The sequence below is a fragment of the Rhagoletis zephyria genome, unplaced genomic scaffold (genome assembly GCF_001687245.7).
Source record: "Rhagoletis zephyria isolate East Lansing unplaced genomic scaffold, Rhagoletis_zephyria_1.1 Rzeph_scaffold_03260, whole genome shotgun sequence".
Taxonomy (NCBI): Eukaryota; Metazoa; Arthropoda; class Insecta; order Diptera; family Tephritidae; genus Rhagoletis; species Rhagoletis zephyria.
Window position 1 is genome coordinate 670 of NW_016160343.1, and position 12,519 is coordinate 13,188.

The following is a 12,519-nucleotide window of genomic DNA, read 5'->3' on the forward strand; positions in this document are numbered from 1 at the left end:
AGACGATTCGACTTCTACAACTCTTCTGAAAAAGTCATAGATGAATTGCTCTCTCTTATAGAATATTTAAAAGCAAATCGTATAAAATATTATATATATATATATAACATATTGGCAGGTTTTCACAATTTATGCTTTTATTATGCTCAACTGCAAAAAAAGAAAAACTAATGAAAAACGCAAGTTGTTCTTGTAAAATAAAAAAATACTAGTGAACCCGGATGGCGTTAAGACGCCAAAATTCTAATTTAACTTTTGAAATGGATGGTTTTTCATTCCATAAAATTTCACATCACCCTGTACCGCCATGAAAATAAAAAAATCTACAGGTCCAGTTCTTTAATTCCACAAATCATTTTTGAAATTCGAAATAACCCTTTTACATAAAGTTAAAAAATAAAGACTTTTAAAGCCATTTCGATTGATACCCATATTGTAATAATTGATTTAACTTATTAAAACATTTGAATTAAATTTTTAACAGGTGGCATCTCCTTTTTAAAAAATAAAACCTTGCTCATCAGCAGGTCAATCCCTTTAAGTTGATATCTCAATTTTGAAAATCGAACGAACGGTTCCGAACGGCATTTATTATTAAATAATTTGAATGAAATTTTTTAGAAGGTGGCAACTCTTTTTGGAATATAAAACCAGTTTGCACATCTGCAATGGGATGTCCATTTTTGAAAATCGAGCGAGCGGTGCAAATCCTGAACAAAAAATGCCTTCGCGTATTATATATATAGATATTCTTAATTCCCACATACTCTCCTGTGTCAATCAATAATTAGTTTACCGCTCCCCAATTGATTTAAATTTATTTCATAAAACTTTCCATACATTTATGCGCGAAATAAATAAGGGTCCTGAGGTTTTTACTTTCAATATAGGTTTATTATATAGTATATAGTAAATAGCGTGTTTTTCACTGTTAAATTTTTTAGTCATCTCCTTCGTAATTAATGCAGTAGAGGGTTAAGAACGTATTTTTTTTTTTTTATTGCACAAAGTTTGAAAAGTGGATTTATCTACAGGGGTTTGTTAAATAATTTGCATTAAAAAAACAACTAAAATTAAATAGCAAAAAAGTGGTGAAAACTTATTAATAGGTGCGGCTATGATTTTTTTGACCACTGTAATTTTCAAAAGAGGCTTAACAATTACTTATTTAACAATGAAATAATAATGGTTTCAATGTCTTAACGGTCGCGCAAGATATACAAATTGAATTTCACTCATACTTTATAGTCTTCAAAACCAATTTTATCCAACACTCCTTCAAAAAAGCCCTAGAATCTTTGTTTGTATTCCGTTGTTTATTTTATAGACTTCTTGGAAGATTCGTGCATTCATTTTGTTTTTTGACTATAGGAAAAATTTGAAATTTTCATATCTTTTAAAATTCTTTGACGATCTGTCCTAATGCAACCACCTACTTTACTGTGCTTTACGCGTTAGTCATGAGTCTTGAGTGCGAAAATTATGAAAATACTTTAACAGAATGGGAAATTGGCCAAATACGCACGCAACATTCATTCGTACATATGTATGTATGTATGTAAAAAATGTATATATATTAGCGAAAATGCGCGCCATTTCTATCTCTCCAATAATTCACTTGATGTTATTCATCAGAGAATAATTTGAAATAATATGCCAATTTATCTGAAACGTATGCGAGTACCCCCCAAGAGCGATGTCCAGATGAGTACACCAATCGCTGGACAGCGCCCCCTGACATTTGTTTTGTTTTCGTAGTATATCTAAATATATGTACATATGTACATACAAATGTATGAAAATATTTTTGTACGACTCATTTAAAATATTCTTGAATGTGCGCTGGGAAAATTATTCTCATTTCAAATGGCTAAATGATCGCACAAAAATCAGAATTTCAGTCGTTCCAAAGTTCTCAACGCGAATCGTATATACACACGGCGAAAAACTGATTGTATTCAATTAGTATTCATAAAGCACGGAACGATTAGTGGCATCGCGTAGAAGGGCTTTCATATACAAGCAAAAAAAAAAAAAAATATTAAAAAGGTTGCAAGGTTGTCTAAAAGGGTATTAAACGTTGCGGTATATGCAAAACGATATCCAGCATGTCTGTGTGGATGAATTACGTGAAGCATCGACATGCAGATTCAAATAAACGCTATAAAACTGAGTGCTATTATCAAGTGAGTGTGAAAAAAAAAATGTGTGTTTTGTTGAAATCATTAATTAACGAATTCTGAATTTTAGTAGACAAAGTGGCAGTCGCTATACAAGTAGATTTTGCCCTTATATAATTAAGGTGGTATAACTATGTATATACATACATATAACAATGCAGCAATTATGTATATATTTTACAAAAATTCCACTTCTCTCTGGCTCCACCAGCGGATACTGAATAAAATGTCGGCCTAAACAATCAGAATTTCAGAATCTAAACAAGCGATTTTCAGATTCGTGGTTTTTTGTAAATTTCGTAATCAGCTATCCAATAGGCCCGAAAAAATATATTTTTTAAGTTTTTTTTTTATTTAATGTTCATTTAATTTTCTTTGAGATATTGTCTTGCTAAAATTTAATAGACACAAATATTCAAAATTATAAACCGGGTGCGCCAGTTGAAGTGTCACCTTTTTGAAATATGTAGTCCCAGTTCGTCAGATAAGGTTAGGTTATGTGGCAGCCTCGCGTTAGTCTTGCGCAGTAGGGCAACGGTGAAGAAAATTTTGTGATGATTCCACCTCGTTATCCTCTTAACAGCTGGGCAAAAGGGGTTCGTAACTATATTAAGACCGTTTCAAATAGGAAAGTGTCTGATCTGGACTCCTGTCGCTATGCTATGCCAGTTTACCCTGCAGCGGCTGTCTGGTCGCCGGGGAAAAGTAGAAAGCAGTGGACGAAGCTACAGACATGCTTCAATACAGAACTCTGGGCAGCCACGGGATGCCCTCTGATGTTGTCTGAACATCAAATTCACAGTGAGTCCCAAAGGGAGCACAACATAATGGTCAGCAAACAATTTCTAGCAGGGTGCAATAGCCGAAAGCAGCCGGACAGACACTTGATCGAAGCGGAACCTCCACCTAGGTACATTAGAAGGCATCTCTACGAACTGAAGGACGAGGTCCAACGTTTTGTACAACAACCAATGGATGAGCGCAACTCTGGCCCAATTACGGTCTGTATATTGTAGACCTCTCAACTCCTACTTATCCAGACCCGATATACCTAATGAGTGTCCAGCATGTGGAGATTCACCCCAAGACACCAACTCAACCAACGCCTCTCTCCCTCTAGTCCGACACGTCGAAACAATAGCCGACAAAAATCGCATCTGTTGAGTAGTTCACAGGTTGTCACAGGAGCTAGGAGGGAGGGTATACCCTGTGAGGGGAGATTACGTCAAAAGTGCCCTGTCTAGCCAATTCATCATCCATGATGTTTTCTGCAATAGTCACTGTGTTCGGGAACCTAAATCATCATGATTTGGAAGTATACCGAAGCGATCGAGCGAACCGCCTGCCCATTGGAATTTAAGTCTACTCTACCCAATTCATAAGCGTGACTCTGCTCAAAGCAGTTTTATATCAGAAGAGGTTTCAGACAAGGTGATTCCTTATTGTTGAATTGAATTGTTTACCCTTATTTCGAAGACGATAACACTGTAGGTAAATTTTAAAGTTTTGAAATATCACGGTTAAACAACCAAACACGTAAACTTAATTTTGGCCTCTAGATTACGATGCCGGTTTTAGAAAATCCGTATCAAGGCAAAATTTTGAGATATTTAGGAGGGAAGTTTTAGTGCGCTCCGGTTTTGAACTTTTCTCTGAGCATAGGTTTTGATAGCTGATCTTCCTTAACTGCGATCTTTTAAATTCAATGGCGTCCCCAGTTTTTGCCAGATTGGCTCCAGTTTTCAAGATAGCGGAACTTGAAAATATGCTTAAATTTTAGCTTTTCTGTTAATAATTTTAGAATATATTTTTTTATATATGTTATCGCGTAACTTTGGACCACGTTAAACGATTGCTATAATTATTTTTTTAAAGGAAAGGTGATACCTCAGAGTTGGTTTAGATCCGATCATTGGTTCATGAAGAAATTAACGGAACTTTTAAATTTTTATTTGAGGGTTGAAGTCGGTTGTTTCTTGCTTACAAATCAATTGTGGCACGAATGGTTTTTTTTATACCCTTTGCCTGCTGCGATCGACCAGCAAATGTTCGCCAACATTGAATTCAATCGTTTTCCAGTGAATAGATCCTCATAATGGATTGGTGAAATCTTTCACCTACCTACCTCGTCGTTTTCTGTTGCAAGTTGTTGTTCGTAAAAGTCAAAGTACCGGTATAGCATATGGAATTACCACAAACGATACAAAAGTTGTTTAATTTATTTGACAAGCTTCTTAGTTTCTTTGATCTTTAGGAGTTTCCGAAGACATTGATATAATGAAAAAAAGTTTTCGCAAATTTTCCGATGTTTTTTTGTCAATTAATATAACAGCAATCGCCCGCGTAGGGTTTCGGTTTATGTTGTTTGGTTATCATGACTTGCCAACTTATGTCAAATATGACGCGGTATGGACCAGCGCCTATTGGAAAACATTACATAGTTACTTTGACCAAGAGCTTTGACAGCACAAAAAAGGTATTAAAAACCCATTCGGACTTAACTCGGACTTAATCCGGATCAACTGCAGTTAGCTCCCGAGTTGATCCGGATCAACGCTGCCGTCTGTTTATGCTTTAAGGCTTCCATCTTTAATATCTTGACGTAATACGGATTTTATGAAAACGGCATCGTAATCTAGAAGCCAAAATTAAGTTTATGTTTTTGGTCGTTTAGCTGTCATATTTTTGCCTCCCTACTGCGTAATAAGAGCTGCAGAACCCTACCGCTCACGTATAACGATGATATTGACATCCTCGTTCTCAACAACAGCGCCAGACAGAGAGGCAACACATAAGGGTCTGGTCGTAAACGGGGATAAAATAAAATATATCCTGCTATCAAAAAAACATTCAAGAGTATAGAAATTCAACCAAGAACAGATCTAGTGAATTAGTGCTACTTTGCTCGACGAATTTGTGGCGGCGAGTATCTGAGACGTTGAGCTCCATGAGCTTGACAAAGGCAAAGGCTACGCCTGGAAGACCACTTCGCAGGAATGGATGGAAATGCTTCAACTCTGAAAGTTTTCAATGTGGCATCCGTTGGTAGTGGTAGAGGGTGGTGTGGCTCCCTCAGCGTTGGATAGACCAGCTTGAGAGGGACTTGTTCCAAATTTTTCCGAGAAGCAGACCTTTTTGCACTGATGGTAACAATAGTTGCGTTCCAGATGCTTCACGATATTCACGAAATTCACGATTTGCAGGAAAAGCTGTTTTCCCCATTAATAAACCTTATGGGAGGTGGTCACCTGGAACGACTTCCTGTAAAAACCTGCAAATCGTGAAGCATCTGGAAAGCAACTAATATGTGCTTACACATTAAAAAAATGTCAATTTTTTTGTGCAGTTGTTGGCATCTTGACACCATTTAAGTATTTTTGCTGGCTGCTCGCCAAAGTAAAAAATAGCGGCGATTAAAATTATCAAGCGGCGATGTACATTTTATATTAATAGCTTGACTAAAAGTATGTGAAGAGCAAACCGGCACATCGCTGCGTACCTGTAGGTCACCACATTAGCGATTTTCTCAAATGTTTACATACTGAATTCATTATCTCCACAATGTACTCGAGTTCGGTGGTTACTAATAATAGCTACATTAGTTTGTTTTTTTTTCATTTTTAAATAAAGCATTCTATATAAAGTACCTTTTAGTTAAGTGAACTCGGACATACAAATAAACAATTTGTTTTTGTTTGTTTTTCATTCAAATTTCAGCAACGGCACTCACAGCCTGAATTCGTGGAAACACAAATACGCCATTCACGATCCAGTCCGCGCCCGCTTTCTGAAGCCAACTCTGAGCTAAGCTGCGATCTATTAGACAGCGATCACAAAGGCACCTGCAAGTCAAATTATGAGCTGTCCACCGCGTCGCCGAATGCTGCAGCATCTGCGGGCAACAATAGCTACTCGACTGAGCCTGTGACTAGCGGCGATGAGGCAGCCAACAAGCGTTCGAGCGTCAATTCGAACGAGACAACGTCAGGCGTCAGTGCCACCGGCAGCGGCAGCGTTAGCGCACAAGGCGGCGAGCGGAAGCGTGCACTGCCCAAACACCAGCGTCCGCTGACACGCTACCTGCCAATCTTTTCACCCGATCTAAACCTCCGCCATCATATCGAGTCAGCTGGACATCAGATTACACTATGCCCGCACGTCTTTGTCGATGCTTTTAGCTGCCGAGGGTGAGTGATCCGATCCCGAACGCATTTGCATTCGGCATGATTTGTTTATACGAATTGTCTTATTTTGTATGAAATGTAAATATTTTTCAGCTATTTGCATAAATTGGGTGCTACTTTCCATGGCTGGGCGCGACGGTGGTTCGTACTTGATCGACAGCGCAGCGCGTTCATCTACTATGCGGACAAGTCGGAACGGAAGCCCAGAGGTGGCGCCTATTTCTCGGTGAGTTTTGAATGAACCAAAAACTTTGTTTAGTTTTTTTTTTTAGAATTTGGTATTTTCGCAAAATATATGAATGTGCTTACAAAATAAACATTTGGTGAGATGAATTAAAAATGAACATACATATGTATCTACATACATACGTATAGCCTAGTGGCGCGCAAATCCAGAATAGATGCTTGCCGGCTAACGGCCATATTTCTGATAATCCCATTCCTTGTTGTCTAACGGACATACCTGGCGGGTTTTGAGCCAACGCGAAATACAGTGGAAGTGAAAAGCGTGATTGCATGCGCCCCATGCCACCGTGCATTCCTCCTTAGTGCCGGAACAAAGCGGATTCGCCTGGCACTCAATGCAGAGATCCATGATTTGGTTGCGGCAAATTGCGCAATTATCGACGGCTACGTCCCACGACCAAAGCGCCTGCGCCTGCCACTTTTTCACGACGAAGCGCTTCGTTTGTGGATGCGTAGTGCTGCAAGTCGGTATTTCATCGGAGAATTCTTCGATGTCATGAAATTCCTCGACATCGGTGTCATCCACATCCATTTGGTTGCTGGACATATTTGAGCGTGTTTGAACAAAGCAGCGTTTTAAGGTACCTCGGATTTGCAAAGTATAACTAACTGGCAGTTGATTAGGGTGAAAACTGCTGTAGTAATAAATCTAATAGCGAATATTTTGTGCGAAAGCTTATTGAACAAATTTCAATTTGGGACAGTTGACATTTTGACTGATGTTTTTTGAAATGATGCCATATCCTTTTGAACATTAAAGTAACTTTTTCCCATTTTTTTTTTTAGACAATCGACGAAGTGTATTTGGATCATTTAAATGCCTCGAAGAGTGGACGCCCTCATTGCACATTCATTGTCAAGACGAAAAAGCGCAGCTACCATCTACAAGCGGCATCGGACGCTGCAGCTAGAATATGGATCGATGCAATTATAACCGGAGCTCAAGGAAATTTAGACTACTAGTTAAGAGTTACTTTAGTGCATTTTAAGCACTTGAATTATTGTAAAATAGTACTTTTAGGCTAGTAAAAATTAATACATTTAATATAAGAAATTCCCGTTTAGGACCAAAGTGAATTATATTCGAAATTGCTGAAGAGTGAACTGTTGCTCACATACATATACTGACTTATGTATATATTTTTAAATGAGGTTTAACTTATTATTCTTAAGCGTTAAGGAAGTGTAACTATTGCTCAATTTTTCTAAAGGACATTGAAAATTATACCAGACATTCATCAGGCCCACGTAATAAATATTTATATCTAATGAGCAATCGATTTAACTAACTAAATATGAATATGTTTCTACACATGTGTGCCTTTTCGATGATTTGCAATGAAATTTTCTTCGCTTTTTTCACAATTTTTTATTTGGACAATTTTTTTTTACATAACTGAACAAAAACGTATATGTACGTTGGAAACTCATGTGTATTAATGTTTTTGCAATAACGCAATTATTTTGTCGTACACTTGGTTGAGCCAAAAGTTTTTAAACTACATATACTTAAATGTATTTATTGATACATATATACATATATACTTATGTATACCTGCATACATATAATCTATTTGTAAACTTTACGTTATTAAAATATGATTCTAAAATAAAATGTAATTTTTTGAGAAAATATTATTAACTGAATTTTTTTTTTTTGGCCTTTTAAGTACTCGATTTCTGATAATGCCAGGCAATTATTTATCTTCATATTTTTTTATATAAGCATTAAGCCAATCTTGAAATTTTACCATGTGCTCGTCCACAGTGCCCACAAAATTATGTGATTCAAATGCAGGCGGTGAATTTTCGGTCACACCAAAAATGCTGCGTATGAAGCGTTCGCACATGAAAACAGCTGCAACGACATCGCAAGGCAACACTTCATGGCGGAAGCAAAGTTTTGCAAATGACTCCGCAAATTGTTTCAATACCACATACGCTTGTTTGGTTAGGCATTCTGGGGATGAATATGATGAATGTATGTTTGTGAGGTTAGCATTTTAATCGTAATTTTATTAGTGTAATTTTTTACCCGGCCGAGCGAAGCGCGCCGTTACAAAGTATTTTTGCAACAATAGCGAGGCTTCCGGTGTCAAATCAACGGTACGTTTAGAAATCGTCCTTAGAAAACAACGCATATCATCACTGCTAATTGACAAGTGATCAACGGTCGACTCAAAGACGTTGACTGACGACTGCTCCAAAATGTAATCGACGAGTACCTCGTGCTTATCGTCGTCGTCCATACAAATAGGAATGCCGAAAATTCTGTAAGAAAAATTCACAACACAGTTTGAAAGTAAAATGTAACATTCATTTTTGCGTCGCTCTACTCACTTTACCACTTTATTAAAAGTTTGCTGATCTCTAGCATCGCCCTTATGTGACCGCCAGTGTGTCCAAATTGCGCACTCTAATGGACATGTTAGTGTTGAACGCTCAAGGGGCACTCGTGAACATTCGATGATGCGGAAAAGTTGATCGGCCCGCGTCAGCTTCAAGCGCGACCAATCGCCAACAAAATAAACACCGTCTTTCGCTAGCAGTATTGGGTCGGCTACAATCCAATTGCAGTTGCGATAGTTAGTAATGGATGGCGGTTTGACGTCGTCTGATGGTCCAACAAAGCGCGCCGCCAGCTGCCCTATATTAGTAAGTAAAAAGTTAGCCATATAGGTGTCGCTGCCAAATGCCATTATAGGTACGGGTGGCCGATCGGGATTAGACTGTAAAACTTAAATTAGATGCGAAAGGAAGTAGCGAAGCAGCCGGAATACCTACGCTGATGGAAGCTAAGCTAAGCAGTAGACCCATTTTCAAATTAACGAAACAATCCATTGGCACACGATCTTGGCACAGCTGTGCACTTAACGCATACACAAAGGCAAAATCGGAGTACTGTGTGCGCACAAGATCATACAATTGCTTCACAGACGCTGGCACCATGGTGGTGTCCGTTGTTAAATTGCATGCTGGCGAACTCGTAATCGCACTAGCCGCGGAAGCTAGTGAGTGTTGCAAATTTTCATGACACTGAGCTGAAGGATTCGATTTGTCAACAGTTTTGAAAGTGTAATCAACGGCATCTAATTGTATGTTTGCTGGCGAACTCGCCAACCTCATTTGATCATCAGCGGAAATAGTGCTGGGTAAAGCTGGGCTCTGCTCGATGCGGATTGGTACTGGACACGATGTGATGATTGGCTTTGTTGGATGATCTTCTTGTTTTGGAGCATCCACCTGAGTTTGACACTGAGAATTAAACGATTCACTATGAAAGGAGTTGCTGCAACTTGTATTCTTAAATTAAAGACCCATAGTTATAATAATTTTTACGAAGAGAAATCATGAGTTTACCTTAACTTAAATTTTCAAATAAAAAAGTACTACTAGTAGCACAAGTAGTACAAGTAGCAATATTTCTGCATTTCAAAAACAAAAATAAAAAAATTTGCTCATGTCTTTTTGGCAGTTAAGCCTCGATATGTATGATAACATGATGATAACCTAAAAGCAGGGGCGGAAAATAATATTTTTTTAAATTTTAATTATCTATAAAGTCAGAACGTTCTAAGCTTCTCAAAAAAACTCGATCGCACCCAGATATATATGTTTCTTTCTGTATTCTGTTATAATATATTGTGTTTAACTTTTGTTTTTATATTTTTCAAGTTTCAGATTTTTTTCTCGCTCAAAAATAATTATTATTTTATTTTCTCACTAAATAGTAATGATTATTCAGAACACCCAAAAGTGATTTCCAAAATAACGTTTTGAGAGGTAGCGACACCATAATAAATAAATCTCAAATTTTTAAGCTGTGGAATTTATAAAGTGAAAAATATTTCGCTAAGCTATGTATGTATGATTTTTAGTAACCTTTTACAGGAGTCTTCCAAAATAACTCCATTCTTTTCTTTCGAAACTTTCAGTTGAAAAAAAAAATGGTTAGCTGTTAACGATCAAGAAGCCCTTTTTGCAATTTTTTGGAAATTAATTTCGGAAATAAGACATGCTAGTTGAGAGTGTAACTGATCAAATCGCTGTCGAAAATTAATTTTAGCTTCCTTCTGTTGCACTAGCGATTTTAATTTTTGTTAAAAGTGCTGTATAACTCATTTCCGGCGGATTTGTGTAAAAAACATAATAGGGGTCATCATGAAAAGTGACAAACTGCTGATAAATTTGATAAAGTGATAAATTTCGTCATTTTGATAAATAAATTGTCAAATTATTTAGCCAAAGTTTATCACTTTATCAAAATATTTTGATGGATAAATGCATAAATTTCAGCAAAATTCAACCCTGACAGGTTGCCAGGTGGTAGCTTTTGCTACGAACATAAAAAAAGCAAATCAACACAACTGACGATGTGAGAAATAAACGTAACTAACCATATAAGTTAAATAACTATTAACTATTTTATGCCATTATCTACCAAATTGATGAAGAACTCTAATTTAATGTTTAATAAAATATCAAATTTTTATAACTACTTTCGAAAGTTACTTTACACGCATTGTGTGACTGCTAGTACAATTCCTTTGCCATATCTGATTGCCTAATAGCAACTTACTTTAAAATTTGTAGGAGTATTTACGTATAACTACGTGCATAAATAATAATAATAATTGAAATACCGCTCGCTTTTGTCTTGAATCGGCAGCTTTTAAAGCGTCTTGTTCTGGTGATGAATGCATATCGACATCCTTACAAGTGGGAAAATCATCATCAGAAAAGTTTTCAAATATTGTCAAATCCATTAATTCTTTTTTAACAATTTCATCAAAAGATTCTATCTGCATTGCTGTATTTTGAATTCTCCCAGAAATATATTCAGTTTGCGTTCCTTCGTTTACTGGCTTTTGGATTTCAGTGTTGGTTACTTCAATACTTTCTACTTCCGGCGAATTAAATATAACAGACTGAGGTCTCTCTGAAGCTTGTTGAGAAAAATTAAGAGTAAGGTCCAGATCATCGGGAAAATAATTTATGTCGCCAACTTGAGAATTCATTTGTGAGGGAAGCTCCTCCCGATTAAATTGTAAGATACTAAGCGTTCGATCTGGGTATGCATTATTATCGTTCAGCCGTTGTTGCTCTGAGTTATTCGAGAACCGTCTGGATGGCGGTGGGCTATCAAAGTGCAACAAGGCATCCAATTCAGTATCGGTAATGTTGCGCAGACTCTCAAATGTGCTTTCTAATATGTTTTTATGCTCCATGCTTGAAATAGCTGGCCAGGGCGCGTATAATCGTAGAAGCCTATTATCTTATATAGATTACCTAAACGCAAATCGCAATCGTAGACGTGTTCTGAAGAGTATTATTTTTAGATATTATGTATAACCAGTTTAATTGGTAATAGCATACTTTACCTCTGGCTTGCACGGTAAGCGCACGAAAGATCTTATTCAAAATGCGAGGGGTTTCAATGCACTCAGGTGGGAGAATTCGCAATAAACGGTAATTTTCCGTTACACGTAATTTTGGGTATTCATTCATTTGACGTCCACAACTGTTGCATGTAGGTGCTATTTATATATTTACATATGTATGTACATATGTGCATATATGTTGAGTATTATCAAACTTAATTAATTTTTCGGTATATAAAAATCTTACCATCTGTTGACTCCGATTTTATTTTATTTCGATTGCATCCGGTTGAACAATACCATGTCGATTGTAGTCTAATAATTGAGAGAATAACAGTAAGATTACATTTTTCCAGGCGCATATAAGGTATTTGAAAAACATCGCATATTTCGCACAATCAGGTATGTATATAAATGGTTTTGTATTAAATATTCAAATAGCTTTTGCAAAGAACATAGGTATAATTCGATGTAATTTTCTTTAATAACACTGGTCGACGGCCAAAATTTACCAGAGACGCCGTTATG

General features: G+C 36.9%; 4 protein-coding genes across 6 annotated transcripts in view; 1 reads left to right on the plus strand and 3 right to left on the minus strand.

The window, feature by feature from the left end:
* Positions 1 to 2,051: 2,051 nt before the first annotated feature.
* LOC108368699 (pleckstrin homology-like domain family B member 3) lies at positions 2,052 to 8,248 on the plus strand. The gene is made up of 4 exons (XM_017623596.1): positions 2,052 to 2,186; positions 5,835 to 6,367; positions 6,458 to 6,590; positions 7,397 to 8,248. Exons 1-4 carry the CDS (start codon positions 2,109 to 2,111, stop codon positions 7,571 to 7,573), a joined length of 921 nt encoding a protein of 306 aa, XP_017479085.1. The 5' UTR covers positions 2,052 to 2,108; the 3' UTR covers positions 7,574 to 8,248.
* Positions 6,597 to 7,416, minus strand: LOC108368698 (RING-box protein 1A-like). Its single transcript, XM_017623595.1, has one exon. The coding sequence runs from the start codon at positions 7,155 to 7,157 to the stop codon at positions 6,777 to 6,779; it is 381 nt and encodes a 126-aa protein (XP_017479084.1). The 5' UTR covers positions 7,158 to 7,416; the 3' UTR covers positions 6,597 to 6,776.
* On the minus strand, positions 7,756 to 11,857 carry LOC108368691 (uncharacterized). Of its 3 annotated transcripts, none has more exons than XM_017623589.1 (5): positions 11,254 to 11,857; positions 9,395 to 9,853; positions 8,951 to 9,339; positions 8,646 to 8,881; positions 7,756 to 8,570 (listed from the first exon to the last, which is right to left on the minus strand). In XM_017623589.1, the coding sequence occupies exons 1-5, from the start codon at positions 11,836 to 11,838 to the stop codon at positions 8,308 to 8,310; spliced, it is 1,932 nt and encodes a 643-aa protein (XP_017479078.1). In that variant the 5' UTR covers positions 11,839 to 11,857; the 3' UTR covers positions 7,756 to 8,307. The 3 variants fall into 3 exon arrangements, with proteins under 3 accessions (XP_017479078.1, XP_017479077.1, XP_017479076.1); XM_017623588.1 differs by having other exon boundaries at positions 9,395 to 9,865; XM_017623587.1 differs by having other exon boundaries at positions 9,395 to 9,913.
* Positions 11,797 to 12,519, minus strand: part of LOC108368693 (uncharacterized) — a 27,990-nt gene continuing 27,267 nt past the window's right edge. Inside the window, exons 3-5 of the mRNA XM_017623591.1 lie at positions 12,239 to 12,306; positions 11,992 to 12,147; positions 11,797 to 11,929 (exon numbers count right to left, since the gene is read on the minus strand). Coding sequence (XP_017479080.1) covers positions 11,817 to 11,929; positions 11,992 to 12,147; positions 12,239 to 12,306 — 337 coding nt within the window. The 3' untranslated portion in view covers positions 11,797 to 11,816. The remainder of the gene's footprint in view (positions 11,930 to 11,991; positions 12,148 to 12,238; positions 12,307 to 12,519) is intronic.

Excerpts from the sequence above, each read along its gene's own strand:
- LOC108368699 (XM_017623596.1), top strand. The coding sequence starts at position 2,109 with ATGTCTGTGTGGATGAATTACGTGAAGCATCGACATGCAGATTCAAAT. Across the intron at positions 6,368-6,457 it reads GATGCTTTTAGCTGCCGAGG|CTATTTGCATAAATTGGGTG; the intron begins GTGAGTGATCCG and ends AATATTTTTCAG. Across the intron at positions 6,591-7,396 it reads GAGGTGGCGCCTATTTCTCG|ACAATCGACGAAGTGTATTT; the intron begins GTGAGTTTTGAA and ends TTTTTTTTTTAG.
- LOC108368698 (XM_017623595.1), bottom strand. The coding sequence starts at position 7,157 with ATGTCCAGCAACCAAATGGATGTGGATGACACCGATGTCGAGGAATTT.
- LOC108368691 (XM_017623587.1), bottom strand. The coding sequence starts at position 11,838 with ATGGAGCATAAAAACATATTAGAAAGCACATTTGAGAGTCTGCGCAAC. Across the intron at positions 9,340-9,394 it reads TTAGCTTAGCTTCCATCAGC|TCTAATCCCGATCGGCCACC; the intron begins GTAGGTATTCCG and ends TAAGTTTTACAG. Across the intron at positions 8,571-8,645 it reads GGCGCGCTTCGCTCGGCCGG|AATGCCTAACCAAACAAGCG; the intron begins GTAAAAAATTAC and ends ATTCATCCCCAG.